Consider the following 16,291-nt stretch of genomic DNA (forward strand, 5'->3'; position numbering starts at 1 on the left):
GCCACCGAACATGAAGACACTTTTCCGAGCCGGAGTGCAAGTGAGATGGGCAGCGTGTAATTGAAGCCTGTGCCTGAGTTAAACGCAGCGATTATGTCGGTCTGTCCGCCTCCAGCGGTCGGAAGAGGGGGCGTGGCAGGGGGAGGGGGTGCTGGCGCCGGCAGTGGCAGTGGCAAGGATTTGGCCAGCTTCCTGGTTAGGCATTTCGACTGGCATTCGTTTGTCGCAAATTGAGTTGTGTGCAGAAATATGTCGTCGTGTCCACTGCACTCCCACTAAGAGAAAAGAATTGCAACGAGCTGGTTTTGAATAAAAAATATTATTAGGGTGATTAGGTTAATTAACTAGGTGTAAGTAGGCCCAGACATGTAAAGATGGTGGTGGAAAGTAAGTGTGGTGTTCATATAGTCATTCAAGTTTCAGATCACCATACTTTTTGGTCCCACATCATTCTATTACTTTTCATTCCGCTTGATGTGTTTAATATCATTTATTTTTTGTTTTATTTATTCATTTATTTACATTTCAAAAAGCATTGTAATAGTAAGTCAGCAAGGCTATAGGTGCTACGACTGCATCGATTGTCGATGCTCCTGTTTATTTTGCAAACATTTTGAAAGTAAATTGAAGGCAATTTGTAGCAGTGTTCCTGCGCCCGCGCCGCCCTGCATTTGATTGCAATTTGAATGTGCAACGCGGTGGCAATTCATTTGATTGGCCATTCTGGCCGCTGGGTCTGCGTGGAAGGTACTGGAGGTATAGCCATGAATGTAATGCAGGAAGCGCTCCACTTCGGCCATTTCTACCATTTCTACCATTTCAACCATTTCTACGAGCTAATCAACTGGTTTCACTGGCACGCCGCGGCGATTGCATAACAATGACAAATCCAGACCGGCACGACACTTGGTCATTGTCTTCGCCCCGATGGAGACGGTCTCATCTAACTAGTTTGGCTTTTCTGGCCGCTTTTTCTGCGCTGTTCCGCCTGATATGATATAACTTTGATACATCCACGGCCACTTATTGGACTGCAATTGCTGCGGGAAGAAAAGTTTTCTCCTCGCGGTGTTCCATCGCCAGAAGTTGGGCAATTAACAGAAACACTTTGTGATATAATCATAAGAGCTACCGATTTGATCGGGCCATTTGACCGGTTCGGGCCACTTTTCCACCATGATCGCGCAATTGCGAAAAAGTGTCAAAATTAATTGCACACAAAGTGGCTCGATTCGATGCGGTGGCTGACTGGCACCGGGTTATTAGCACCACATTTGCGTGGATAGCGGCAACATCGTCTAAAAATACTTCCCTCTTAATGGAGGTAAAAGATGTCGAACAAAACTGTTACTTTTTGTATTTTTACTTTGCGCGCCAGTTGACAGTTTCAAACCTTTTCAATAGCCATTTCCAGTCCATTTAATAGTAAATATTCGTATACATAAATGTTATATCCATATGCATTCTATTCTATATCTGTGTAAGGTTTCCTGAATTTTACATGCTTACATGAAATACAGCGCAAGGTCGGAGAATAAAACACTGTGCACTTTGCCCAATGATTAATATTGGAGATGGCCAACGGCGGTGCCGGCAATGCAAACGAAAGTGCCGATGCCAAATTTGCTTAACCTGTTGTGCTTACGGCCTTTCACTGCCGAATGGCCTGCCAAGGATTATCCAACCGAAAGCCAACCGAATGCCCCGGAAACCGATACATCAGGCCGTTGTCTCCCCGTCCGCCAGCCGCTTCCTTTAGCAATAAATTTTCACTTAACTATGTCGATCATCGCCGCATATGCGAATGTAAGCAACATGCAACATTCATGTGCAACATCGCATCCCCTCGATGCGACTTGCCACCACCACCCCATTCCGGTGGGAGGGTTTCGGGTGGCTTGTGTGTGACACAATTTTCCAGTTTGCCAGTTACGCCTCGTAAGTTTAATTGACGGAAGCGCGTTAAAATTGCAGAGCCAAACCAAAGCTGAATAAAAAACATGGTTGGGAAAAATCGAAATGAAAACAACGAAGTGAAAATGCGTGTATGTATTATGCATTTGCATACGCCAGCCGCCGGAGTTTCGCGCTTCATTTACCCATATGTAATTGATGACCACATTAAAGAGCTCGATTGGCATCAAACTTCACATCGAGCAGTAAATAAAATTTCGAATCTTTAAAATCGGGCAGACATAAGGCGTTTCCTTAATCAAGCGAATACCGCTTTGTATCATGTGGCTTAGGTAGTGGTAATTATTATTTGTCAGTGCGAGGAATTTTCAATCTCGTAATTTTGTAAAGCAATGTTTTTAAGATGTTCAACTGTAACTGTAACTTCACAGTGCAAGCTTAAACTTTTTTTTAATAATTAAAAGCTTCAATGTTACACATTACTCAGCGGTGATAACACCCTTTATACGAACGGACAAGAACAAATCGAACTGGCTTTGTATCCTGATCAATAATATAGGGATGGACCCTATTTGTTCTTACATTGACACACGAATAAACGAATTGCTATAATCTTAATTTGTATGAACTCTAAACCATCAGTAAATCAAACCCACTACATCAGCAGCTGTATTAACGACCCTGAATCTGAGATTCTGATGAATCAATTGTTAGGATTTAAGGACAGACTCGAGAGTTACTCGTACGGAAAGCAATTTGCTTGCTGGCATCTTTAAAAGTGACCTTGCTACTTCATTCGGAATTGGCTACTTGCATGCACGAGTATGTGAAAGTGGCCATAAATCTAGTTCTGACCACCAGTGTACGTGTGCGTTGTTTTGAGTGGGGGCTAGTGGGGCAAAAGTTTTACTTTGGGTAAAACATGGATTTGCCTTTAACGGGGCGCGCAGGTGTCGTTGTGGTCGTTGCCACTCTGTTACTGCGTATTGGCAAGCAACACACAAGAATCTATTCGACTTTTGTATGCAGCACGTTTTTATGGCCTCTGAGACTGAAACTAGCGATTTGATGGCAGAGGGGTGCTCGAATTTATGGACATCAGAAGCGAGTTAGACGATTGAGCATTTCCACAGAGAGCCACAGAAGTTTGCTGAACTCAGCAGAAATCGAGCTTACATGTGTACACAGCCACAATGTTTGGCCTTCTGGAGACATTTCAGTCTGCCCAGCGGGTAGGTTATCAAATGACTCATGATCGCATACACTTGACTGCAATCGACCTAAATAACATGGGAATTTGTGTTCTCATTCATGTGGAGAATTCAGTTTGTTTTACGATTATATTCACTTTGATTTACTCAACTCCGGATTACTTAACATTAGGGTTTTTGTGGCCTTTGAAATTAACTTAAACTACCTTAAAGGTCTCAAATACGTCGAATTTGTCTAACTTTCTCCTCAATCAGGAATAACATTATTAATGTTCAAATGGATTCACGTTGCAATCTGAGGATTTCTTTTGACTAATTTTGTTTATTACAATTTTTATTCGTTAGTTTATTTTGGAAACCTTATTTTTTCATTCTGATTCTTTCAAGACACCGTCTAGATACTTACCTTAGCAGTGCATAAGATTATTTGACTTAAAATTACCCACATTGTAATGGATCAGCAGTCCACTTCCGTGCGAATATCTCGCACACTTCCTGCCTTGGTGGCCAATGTCTGCACTTCCCATACGAATGATTGACGTTTTATTAATGTGGATTATAAATGCGAAATTCAGCATCGAACAATGCCGTTGGCCAATTAATACAATTTTTAATTGAAAAATCGGCATAATAAAGGCCATTAAATGACGTCGCGCCCCTGATCCGTCACCCATCGAATTTCCCAGTAAGTAAAAGCTTTGGAAAATGTTTTCTTTATGATTTGCTTTTGTTTTCTTTTTCGGTTTGTTGTTGTTCTTTTTTTGTTTTGTTTTGTATAATTCAGATTACATTTTATTGTTAAGAATGAATTGAATTATTTCTGCTCTGTTCCGATTTCTGCATCTTCAACTGCGGCTTGAACGGCTTTTCCAGCACTTTTTTCTCGGATATTTTTGTTGCTTGATTTCACCATTTGATGCTTGCCTTTTTCTGGTTTCTGTATTGAATCATAATAATCGTAATAATCATAATGAAGTTGACATAATATATATAATCTGTTCCATATATATGCGTGTATATGTATCGAGATTCATATATACATATATATATATATATATATACATATATATATGTCTGTAAATGTCTGTGTATATATAATTCAATTTACCTAAAAACAATTTACAAATATATAAAAACGAATTCACCTAGTAAACTAAAGCTACATGCGTGTGTGAGTGTTGTGTTTGTTTGTGAATGTGTGATAGTTTATAAAAAATGATTTCCTCTCCATTTTATGCACGTGGTAAAATATCGCTATTCCTGCTGATGCCTAGTTTGTTTTTGTTTTCGGTATATGCAACATTCGTGTGCCTCCTCCTTTATTTGTTTACAACCGATCCACATACACAAATAATATATCGGTTTATCTGTTCATTTCGGTTTTATTTATGTTCGTGCCCTGGCATAAAAAACTGAATAGTTTTGTTTGAAATTAAGCATGCTCGGAGTCTAACTTGCTGAAATATAAATAACAAAGTTTGCGGACTAGTTATTATTACTCATACGCCACGTTTTGTCGGTCAGGAAATTCAAAAGGGAGATGAAAAAAGTTGAAAATATACAGACAGTACAGTGGTTATTAAATGAGGAATTCATTTTTGTTAAAATAGGCATGGTTTTAAATAAGTATAAGACGTTTTAACAAATGGTTGTTAAATTTACTTTTAATGGAAACCCCAAATTATACAAAGATTATACTGTCAAACTTTAAATTTACAATTAAAAATAAAATGGGAAAATTAAGATCTATTCAGGCGAGTATCCACTGTACTCATGTCTGTTACTAACTCGTATTGCTTTTTACCCACTGAAAAAATTAAGGACTTAATATAAATGTGTTCATGAAAGCTCCTTTTTTCGCAGCTTTTCCTATTAGCAAGAGTGAGTTTGTCTGAGTGTAGTTGTGGGTGTGAGGTGTGTGTTTATGTGCAACAGTCGGCCTAATGCTACTTAATCATATATATAATATATAATTTGCCTTTCATTCTTTATAAGTTTTTGGTTTTGTATAATTAATTGTTTACCTTTTTCGGTTTCTGTTATTTTTAAGATTCAGAATTCCCTTATCGTTTATAGCTTCTGCTCATTTTATTTCATTTTAATATGGGACTTCTGTTTTTTCGGTTTTCTTTAGTTTTTTTGTTTTGTTTTATATAAATGTAAATATCGTAACATAATATTTATGCATTATATATGCTAAATTTTAATTTAAATGTACTCATTTTACACCTTGTCGTGTTCGCGATCTTCTGTTATTCTTTAAAAATGTAACCTTTCTAAAAACTTAGCATACAAATTTAACAATACATATATCATTTAAAGATACATTTATGTTCTTGTTGTCGACCGTTCAAACCAACTTAACTTCAATTTATATTATAGATTAACTTTGTTTATTATTTTCTTTATTATGCGTAGTTTTTAACAAAGTTGTTGTTTTGGGGGATATTTTTGTTTTGAGTTTGAAAGCTGCTCCCTTGCTTTGTATAAATTAAAACTAGTTTTGTATTCTCTATATTGTATATATGGTTTGTATATATATAAAGTACTTTAGGTTTCTTCTTTTTGTTTTTTGTTTTGTAAGGCCAAAAATGTCGAACTTAAATATGTCCAAATCGATCGATTACATTAACATAGATTTTTTCAATTGAAATATTGATGTCCTCGTCCCAGTTCTATGTAAGCTAGTGTAAATATTTTTCGTTTGGATTCAGGGAAAGGATTTCAAGTGAAGTTGCAAAATCATGTTTTTCTTTTTTTGTGGAATTTGCAAAATGTAGTTTATTTAATCGTTTTTAGTTTTCTTGTATACATTTTATTTATAACTTTCCTTGCTATAATTAATGTTAATTAATATTTATGCCTGCCTGCTGAAATTTTCTCTTGAATAGTTTCAAAAAAGTTTTGATTAAGCTTTAAATTTAGTAAAAATGTAGGGGTTTGGGGCGTTGTGTATTAAGCAAGTGGGTGGGGCGGGAAGGGGGAAAGGTTTTTTTAAGACACACCAATTATCACCTACTATCCAATGTGTTTGTTGTCGTTTGTTTACTCTAAGTTTAACTAATTTATGTAATGTGAGTTGTGTGTGAATGCGTGTATGTGTGTATATGCGTGTGTGTAACGTCTTTGTATAGTCAGTCAGATATTTAATTGTATATTCTTTTAAAATGTATTAACCAAAAAAGTCGCCGTTTGTCTTTATATTCTTTTGAAGATTTGTTTTCTCGATTTGTGTATCAAACTCCTTCGAAATTTCTGCCAGGATCTGCGGAGGAAGGGGCGGGGAGGGCGTGGCATGCTGTCGGGGTCGGTCCTTCAGTCTGTTTTGGTTTCCATTTTGTTTAAGTTTAAGTCTTAGAAACAATAAATGTTGTTAATTATGCGTAGGATTTCATATCAAAAATGTTTGTTTTTCGTTTTATTTCTCTTTATTTTTACTAAACCTTGGAACCGGATTGGGATTTGTCTATCATGTATATATATTGATATATATAGCCCTATATATACGTGTGTGTATGTACGTAATTATGTTATATTTAAGAAACTAATAAAAAGTTGTTTTTAAACAAAATATTGCATACTTTTATGTGCTTGCTTGAAATTTTCTGGTATTCTTTCGATTTCTCGCTCACTTTAACTGCTACTCATCGCTCATATCGTCCGTAAGCCTTTCCTTATTTAGCTTCCTAATCCTTAAACTTGCGTTTCCTTCTCTTCGTCTTATGTATAATGTAAAAACGTAACGGTAAATTGTAAATATATTGTAATTGCATTAATCAATATAATTATAAGAACACATTTTCCGAGATATTCGATTTTGTTGTTTACAAAAAATAATGTTGTTAGGCATATAACCGATACGACATAGTTATACATACATCTGCTGTATATATGATACACATACTTTAGTTACAACATAAGGCAAAGACAACCTAGGCGGGATCGGATTCGGGCTTTCTGGGGTTAACACTAACCGAATTGAATTATTGGGGTCTACGGGTTCTGGGCTGTGCGGTGTAGAGAATTTCGCTTGGTTTTAAGTACTTAGTCGATTTGATCTGCTCGGGCCTGGATATGAAAGTTTAGAAGTTACATATATATATATATATATATACATATATATATATGGGTGTGTACTATATGTGTAGTATAACCTCGAAAATCAGTTTGATGCCCCTTGCTCGAAATGCAATCGGTTTCGGTTTCGGTTTCGGTTCTCTACGAAGCAAAAGTCTTAACTGAGTTAACAATATTTTTGAAATATTTTCCCTTCCCTTTGCGTCATCCGCTCTGTCATATATAATATATATATGTATATAGATAGAGTTCTTTTTAAGTGAGTCCTTGGCGAGGATCACATCCTTGGTTGTATGCTAGCTTAAATCATGATAAAGTTCTTGTATCTGCTGCATGCGCAGTGCAGTGTTTACTCAAATAATTATTGTTGCCACATCCTGCGGCCCTCAGTCGTCGAGCAGCGCTGGCTGCTGCCCGGCAGGGGGCGCCACCGGCGGCAAGACACATCCGGTGGCAGCCGCATCCTCGGCAACGTCGTCCGCGGTCGTCTCCAGGAACGGCTGCTGCTCTTGTTATGTCAGGTCCTGCTGCGAATCTATCGAGAACAGTTCCTTGTACAGCGCCGGGAAAACGACGTTCGGGTGCTGCAGCTTGAACTTGCTCAGCGATTCCATGTGCAAGATGGAGATATCGCTGAAAAATTGAAACATTAGGAGTGCTCTGTGAAAATCATAGTCTCCCCAATCAACCAACCGGAAATTGGGTATATTGTTCAGCAGTGTGTCCAGCACAGTGACATCGCCCTTGAGCGGCGCATGATTCGTTTCCAGCTCCTGCCGGATCGCATTCATGCTCAGATTGAAAAGCCTCTGTATTTCCGTATTACCACGCACTCCATTGCGTTCTAAGGGAAAGATTTATCATATTTAAGATTGAGCATATTTAAGATGTAAGTGAATCCCACCTGGCCAGAGCAGCACTAAGCTCTGATACAGCGCCAGTTCGGTTTCAGTCAGTTTGAGTTCGGCTATCGACTTGGCCGTTTGGAAGATGCGCGACACCAGACGCATCTCCTCCGAGTCGGATGTGTAGAACGCCTCCTGGGGCAACATCACATCGCCGTAGAGAACCGCGTTCTGTGAGAGATCTAGCAGTCTGGACATGCGAACAATCGCCAGCTCAAAGGAGCCCGTCTTTAGCAGTAATATCTAGGCAAAAACAGGTAGGACAGTCAATCAAGTTATTAGTTCTCAAGGTTTGTTCGCATAGTAAACTCACCTGATCGTCTTGACTCAGGCGCATGAATCCCGGTATTAGCTTAGCAAATTCGATTATGTTCTGTATCATTTGTGTAAGCTTTTCGGCGCAGTCCAGCCAGAGTTCCTCTTGGCCCAGATTCTTGTAGTAGAGAATGCGCGACACATCCTGCTCAGCATATTCAGAATATTCGATTATCAAAGGTATACTTTCGGGCTTTGCCGATAAACACTCACCGGCTGCTTTCGGAACATGTCGTGCACAGCTTCCAGTTTGGTATTTGTGTTGGCATGCGCCTCCGCCAGCGTCTTGATCAGCACATCGTTGATATCGCCATCCGCTGAAAAGATGCGGAATTAATGCACGGATTAATGGATTTTCAAAAAGAAGGTTAAAGAAGAGAAGGTTTTTACTATTACATTATTCCAAACGGTCTAATTACATATGTTTATGTTTAAAGTCTGGGTACATTACTACTAGAGAACAATTGATGAGCATTTAGTATTTATTAATTTGTTATTCTTTGCTTAAAATCCCCTCAGAAACACCGCCCAACTCACCGTGACTAATAAATTCGGGATCGATTATTGTACTGCGCGGCTCGTAGGTGGTGCTGTCCACGTAGTCCGCCGAGATGTCGTACTGCATGGTCTGCTGGGGCGTCACGGAGGCCGAGTAGCCGTAGGGACTGCCGTAGCCCACCTCGTTGTTGGAGTAGCCGCCGCTGTAGCTGAGTGACAAGAAGGGCATTACGGGTCGGGAGCGGTGATGGCAGACGGGGAAGAGAAGAGCAGACGAGAGGAGGGAGATAAAGTGCGAGGTCAAACAGTGGGTCGGGAGTCGGGGGGATCGCAGACGGATCAATATGGGGGGTCATTCTTGGTTCGGTCATACTGCACCTATTGTAATTGTTGTGATGCAGCTGGTCGCTGCTCGAGGGCGTCTGGGTGTCGTACACGGAGCTGTCCGGTGCCGCGTCGCTTTGGGCCCGCATCTGGGCCCGATGAAAGCGCACCTCGTCCTCGACCTTCTCGCGCTGCTTCTTGGACATCCTGCCGAACTTTACAGCTGCAAGGGGGTGTGGTCAAATGGGCGGGATTAACACATTAATGCAGTGCGCGAATTGATCGCTATCACCCAGAGAAAAGTGCGAAAACTAAACTGAGGCTACTGCCTCGTAATCTGGTCTACTTTTTCTCAACATAATACTCGAATCAATTATCATCAAATTACTGTGAACAGAATGTCAGAAATACCATTTCCTATTTTTGTTACTAAAAAGTGTTATTAAAAAGTATAAAATGTTCTTAGATGTGAATTGAATTCCCTAGCTCTTTACTCTGGGTGCCATATCCATCACTTTCTACAGACCATCACGGCTCATTCCCAGTTTTAGGCACTTTTGCAGTCTACAATATTGACATCGGTTGCGATTAACACGGTCCACCACACATTGCTTGTTGCGCGGACACTGGTAGTTGACCACGGAGCTCTGCGATCTTCGGAAGAATCCCTTGCAGCCCTCGCAGGTGATGACTCCGTAATGCACGCCGGATGACTTGTCGCCGCAGACTTTGCATGGAATTATCTCAATTTGAGCTGTAAGGATAAGGCGGGAAGAGGAGTTTTAGAACAATATTTTAAATAATTTAATTAAGTCTTATAGAGTACTATAAACTACCAATAGTTCTCGACTTCTTATGCTGTACAGTGAGCCTATTATAATATTATATGGAAGAAAACTTGCAAACGTAGTAAAGAAGTTTTGCCAGAGTGTCCCCTTTAAGTTGGGGCCCGAGCAATTTCCGATAGTGAACGCCCCGCAATTACAATCAATGGATTTCCCGCTGCCAGCCTATCCATTGTCGGAGTTCAGACAAAGCCACTTCGACCCCAGAGAACTATTGCGCAATACGGTTGTGTGCTATCCGAGCGGCACAATGCAGGCGGTAGCGGTACCTTAAGCCACTTGTCTGCGCAGACAATGCCCCGAGTGCGGAATGGAGGGGGATGCATTCGCAGAGGGAGAGGGAGACAGTGCGACAGCTGTTCGGATTTCCCTTGCAGTCCGCAATCCTTTTAGAGATGATGCAACTTCCTGATCGACAGCAGTGCACCATCGCATCGCTGAGAACTGGTTCACGGGGAGAATTAAGATTTGCAGCGGTTTACACTGGCCTGCATTAGAAAACACACTTTTAGATTCCAACTTAAGTTGATTTATTGAACAATGATAATTTTATCTGCCAAATATCATCACTATAGAGGTAGAACTTGTGCGCTCCACCGGAGACTGATTTAAAGTAACCGCACCTTGCAGTGCAGTGTTGGAGCGAAAAGCCAGTGCGGGAGAGCGAGAAAGTAGATGTGCAAGGGAGAGAGCGCGAGCGGGCAGATTGGTCTCGTCTGGCGGCGGTATTGTGTAATCTAGGCGCTTTGCTTTGCGTACTTGTATTTGTATTTACCCACGAGGATGAAAGATGCGCGCTGAATTGAACGCACACAAACACAAAAGCCGCCGCCGCAGCAGCAGCAGCATACGCAGAGGCAGCGACATCGACGTCGTCGTCGGTAGAGAGCAGGGAGAACAACCAAAACACAACCGAAAGCAATACCAACACAAACACAAGCGCAGCTTGAAAAATGTGCCAAGCGCTGCTGCTTAGCTTGCCTTTTTGTTTTTCTTTTTGTTGTATCGGATCGGAGAAATGTGTGACAGATGATGAGTGAGTGAGTAACCCAACTGGCGTTGTGTGAGTGAGTGACTGAATGTTTTTCAAGTGTCAATGAACCTTTCCCGCACGGCAGTATCTCACACCAACACACACAGCATTCTTAACGAGCGAAGAAAAAGAAAACAAAAACAAAATCGAAAAGAAAGTTCTCTGCCGCGCACTCTCTTTGCTTTCTCTTAAGCCCAGCCAAAGAGCCGCTCTCTTTCGTTGCAACTGAGCGCGCAGACAGATATTTAAATTTAATTATGCTAGAATGTGTGTCGTCATCGGTGAACAAGATTTTAAAGAGGGTTTTATAGGGGTTTTTAAGCCGACTTAAGCCGCCTTAAACTTTTTCGTTCTCAGGCATTACGAAATACCCGAAATACTTGCACGGAAAATGCAGTATTTGTAAGGCCTTTCCCCCGAAAACGTACACATAAATCGTTATCTGAAGTACCGGAATGTGCGTGTTTATGGGTCTTCAGACAGATAAGTCGGGGGTAACTTCAATAAAGAGCGAAGCGAAGAGAGGGGCACTTTTACCGTTATGACAAGTAAAAGCTCAAAAACTTACAGGCTATTTCAACTCATTTGTATGCAGTTCAGGAAATCGATAAGTCAAGCGACAGCATATGCATTTGTATTTCTTAAAGGTGGAGCTACATTCAAAAATACTCTGAATTGTATGTTTGAATGCTGATCCTTAACATAAGCTATTTAATCACTACAAATCATTTTTGGCATTTATTTGGTATAGTTTCCTTATTCCTAGTTTTGTCGTTTAATAAAAGTGTAATTTATGAAGAAATAAATGAGTTAAAAAGATTTTTCTGGTTTTTACGCACTTAAATAATTATTTTCCACCTGAACAATTTAAAATCAACCCGTTTTCAGAACCCTAAGTGACAGAAATTTGCTTACACGGTAACAAAAAGGTAACTTTGGGTAATTAAATTTGAAACTACGCATATTTTCTCCCGGATTTGGGTTACCAAATAACAGGCGCAAATATTTACTTAATACGCGGCGCGGAAAAGTCATGAAATGTGTGTCATGAAGTGTCATGAAATACATTTTATTGTCTTATTTGGCATTTTTGCTTGTGTACTTTGACGGCGAGAAAACAAAATTTATGACATACTTTTCTCGAAAGGAAGGCAAATATTGGGTGAAATTGTTTACTTATCAGAAGTAAAAGTCGGGAATAAAAAGCTGAATTTAGTCTAAGTAAACATCAATAATAAGTGCCCAAGAGTTTCGATACGTTTTTAATTAACTGCGACTGTTTTGGCAGTTGCTCACGAATGCCTCTGCTCAATGAAAACGTATCCATTCAATTATTAGGTAATTCCACAACATCACGTACACGCACCGTTGTCTGCTAAAAAACCAGTATTAGCTGATCAACTAAAGAAAACTGCATCTCGTGGTTGAAACCAACAAGTTTGCTCCGCCTATATTCAACCCAAAGGAAAATTAATTGCCGTCGAAAAGCGGTTTAATAAAATAAATTCTGAATGGGCAGAGACATGCGGAAAACCGCCCAAATATTTTGCATATGTAATTCATTTGCACTGCCCCGCGGACTCGCTTTCCTTTTGCACTGCTTTTGCTGGGTGCAGCAATAACCAGAAGTCAAAATTAATATGTTCTTCTTTATTGGAAATGCATACCCGCAAAAAATGCAGTTCGCCAAGAAGCAGCAGCAAAAAGCGAGTAAAAAGTGTGAAAAGCATTCGCACATGCATGTGTGCACACTGGCACACGAAAATTAATATGCAACGACATGTGCTAACAAAAAAATACCCACACACATGCATATATATATGTATGTAAAACTGGGAGATCGTGGACCTGGGAGCTGGCCGCAGGGGAACACAGGGGCCGCTGCATATGAAATGCAGTTTTTGGCACTGCGGCGAACGGCAAAGTCAAATAAAATAACAATAACAGCGCCAGAAACTATGGCAATGATATAAAAAAAAACTCACACATAATACCTCACGAACAGTGTGACCAAATGCTGCGGATACTCTGGAAATGTATAACGGAAATGTACACACCTGCTTATATTATTTAATCTAAGTAAAGCTTCTTAGAGATAAGAAACTTGTGTATAGGGCACCGCGCCGATAAGTAGGCAATGCCAACGGACTTGGCATATTTATAAAGTAAGACACAAAAGGGAATAAATTAGTTAGTTAGTTGCATTAGTTTCGAACAAATGAACGTGCATACGAAGGGAAAAAGTGATAAATTGAACGAGGTATGAAACTAACAATCATACGATTATGGATTTTAAAGATGGAATCATGTATTTCTTATTTTGCAGTTCTGCAGCTAGTACTTGCTTTCTGTCCACAGTGTATCTACAGTTTATTATTGTATATTTAATGCCTTGCATACTTTCAACCACTGTGCTGAGGCAAAAAGTGAAGCACAGTCAACTTTGAGTTGCCCATGTGGCAGCGCAGTCGCCTTTGCTGCGCCTGCGATTGCTGCTGCAGCCGTTGTTGTTGCTGCTGCTGCGACTATTGCACAAGTTGCTCGTTCGACGAAACAGAAACACCGACAACGACAACGACAACGATGACGATGACGGCAGCGGCAGCGGCAGTGGCGTCGACGGAGGCACGAGCTCGCAGCGTCGGCAGTTCGCAATTCGCAAATCGCATTCGCAGTGGCAAAAAGCAGCTTCGTAAGTGGGTCAGCGAGCTGTGGGGTCAATGCACCAGCCGAGTGCCTTGTGTCCGAAAGAGAGCTCCGAAGAGCGCGGGCGCTCTCTTCGCTGCCTGATTCACTCTGCGGCCGTTGTGCTTCATTCTTTTGCCGCCAAGCAAATGCTAATAGAAAACGGGTTTTCAGCTTTCACAAAAAGTAAAAAAGTTCAAAGCAAGAGGGGCCAGTTGGGGCTTGGAGGGGAGCCTTTTAGCCGGCTGTGCGAAATGCCGTTAGAGAAGAAAGAGCATTAGCATCAGCATTAGCATGCTGGCTACGTAATTTGTCGCTTTCTTTTCGGCCAGCTCATTGTTTCCATTTTCCCCTCGCATATCGGCGAAGCGTATTAGAATGCCGTTAGAGTTTCGTAAGGGCCAAAATTCATTCATCCCGAATCATACATAATACGAGGCGGCTATAAGCTTCTTGGCTAACGGTGCCGTATGATTCGGTTCTTTTTTTGGACACACGCCGATGATGAAGACGTTGGCTTGGCATTTTTGTAATGTTTACATTTCGCACTCGCCCTCACTCTCTCTCTCGCTCCCTCTCGTTTCCCTATTGCCCTCCCGCTCGCACTGCCGACGTACGTGACGCGCTCGTTCTTTTGTTGCCAACAAAAGAATTTCTCATATACAAATTTTTGACTGGGCCCACAAGTTTATTGACCCACGGAGCCAAAAAAGATGAGGCTGAAACAGCGGCAGCGCAAGAATTGGCCATTTTTGTCGATTTAATGAAACGCTTAGCATTTTCACCAAGTGATGTAATTTCTCCTCGTAATCCGATCGCTTTCTATGCGAGATTTACACAATGTATCGACGAGAACGCCCGAAAATATATGCATACACCTCAGTTTGTCAGGTCGTCGCACACATGACGTATGCGCAATTAATTATATTGTTTCCCAAACATCACGTATACGTCGCTTCACGTGATGATGATGCCAGGCGAGAACCTTTTGAAAATATTTCGAGTGAGAGCGGGTGAAATTTACAAGTTTTCTTAGAAATGATTCACAGCTCTGTGGAAAATTTGCTGTAAGTCGTCGATTTAGATTTATAGCCAATTATTTGTTCAGTTCGACAGAGCAAACGTACTTGCCTAGTATAATACAAATTCTTTTAACTTAAAGCTTATTAAGAAAAGTATATAAAGTATTTGTTTAGACATATGTATTAGATGTATGTATATGTATCTATGCATTTCCTAATGTATTTTATTCATGCTTTAAAGTGAAGTGTCATTCTCCAAAGTTTATAATCCATATACAGATATTACTTATATGCCGCACAGAATGTAAACAAGTCTTTAAATCATACTGATTGCGGAGGAAGACAACATTAAGCGCTAAAATCTCTCGGAAAATTCCCTGAACAATTCCCTAAGCCAGGAGTTTGTATGGGTAAATGCATATTTATGTGTTTGACATCGGCGTCCCGGCCCCGAAAAAAACACCCAAGCCGCGTCACAGCATAAAAAGTAGGCCTACGGCAATATTTATGCACGCTTCAAATGCACCAGCTATGGGTTAGCATAAATGAACGGGGAAAATCGAAAAATGGAAAAACTCATAGAAAATACCTTGAAAACCTCAAAAGCCACACAAAGCTGGTAAGCTGACTTCTTTGGTCTCCGATTGTTTTTCCCTCAGTTTTGCGCAACAAATGCACTTAAGTAGCCAATTATTTATGGTATTTAAGTGTTTTGACTAAAGCATCAACCAAACAGAACTCGACGTCAACATTTGCCGCTTGCAGCTTGCAATTTGGCCAAAACAAGAATTTTCAAGTTGAGCTAGACCAAGACAGACTCAAAAATCTCATAGAAATGTGCACAAAAAATGCAATCGGTGTGGGGAAAAAAACGTTCTTGAAGAAAATCCATTCATAGTGGTCGTTGGGTTGATGGAAACCAGGCAAACTCGTTTTTCCACCATTAATTAAAATTTATTGTTCGTTCCTTTTTTATTTCGGCTGAAATGTCTGCAAAATGCAAAATTAACAACAACTATGAAAACCAACAACGATTGCATTTGCTACCGAAAAAGCAGATGGAAAACCCGCACGAGAGAGCGAGACGGCCGGGTGAGGGAGAGAGAGGGCAAATGTGCTCTATCCGCCCTGTTGGCTGTACTGCCGCTGGCGTCATGCAAATTGTAATCAACAAACAACAAAATTTTCTGTAGAGTTGAAAACTATACTGCAGGCACAGTGAGCACTCGCCTTGAGATCGGAAATATATAATTAAAAGTGTTCAGCTGTTGCTACCAGCAGATACTAAATGTTTGAAGCGCAGTACCCATTCTACAAAATCACTAGACGTTTATGAAATGGACCTGTAAAATAACGAACGTAAAGTCTATTTTTATTTCAAGCACGTTTAGAATAAGGCGTAACACTGTTTTTTGTATATAAAATGTATCCCATTTATATAACTAGTTTCAGATTTAGATAC

At 40.4% G+C, this 16,291-nt stretch overlaps 1 protein-coding gene across 3 annotated transcripts in view; it reads right to left on the reverse strand.

The window, feature by feature from the left end:
• Positions 1 to 3,858: 3,858 nt before the first annotated feature.
• LOC120458323 (probable nuclear hormone receptor HR3) overlaps positions 3,859 to 16,291 on the reverse strand; it is a 29,607-nt gene continuing 17,174 nt past the window's right edge. For 2 of the 3 annotated variants that reach the window (XM_039645939.2, XM_039645941.2), the window contains exons 2-9: positions 9,771 to 9,998; positions 9,299 to 9,467; positions 8,960 to 9,129; positions 8,636 to 8,739; positions 8,421 to 8,567; positions 8,107 to 8,350; positions 7,896 to 8,046; positions 3,859 to 7,835 (exon numbers count right to left, since the gene is read on the reverse strand). In XM_039645939.2, coding sequence (XP_039501873.1) covers positions 7,715 to 7,835; positions 7,896 to 8,046; positions 8,107 to 8,350; positions 8,421 to 8,567; positions 8,636 to 8,739; positions 8,960 to 9,129; positions 9,299 to 9,467; positions 9,771 to 9,998 — 1,334 coding nt within the window. In that variant the 3' untranslated portion in view covers positions 3,859 to 7,714. The remainder of the gene's footprint in view (positions 7,836 to 7,895; positions 8,047 to 8,106; positions 8,351 to 8,420; positions 8,568 to 8,635; positions 8,740 to 8,959; positions 9,130 to 9,298; positions 9,468 to 9,770; positions 9,999 to 16,291) is intronic. The other variant, XM_039645940.2, reaches the window with a different exon arrangement.

This window comes from Drosophila santomea, chromosome 2L (genome assembly GCF_016746245.2).
Source record: "Drosophila santomea strain STO CAGO 1482 chromosome 2L, Prin_Dsan_1.1, whole genome shotgun sequence".
In the NCBI taxonomy this organism is placed as follows: Eukaryota; Metazoa; Arthropoda; class Insecta; order Diptera; family Drosophilidae; genus Drosophila; species Drosophila santomea.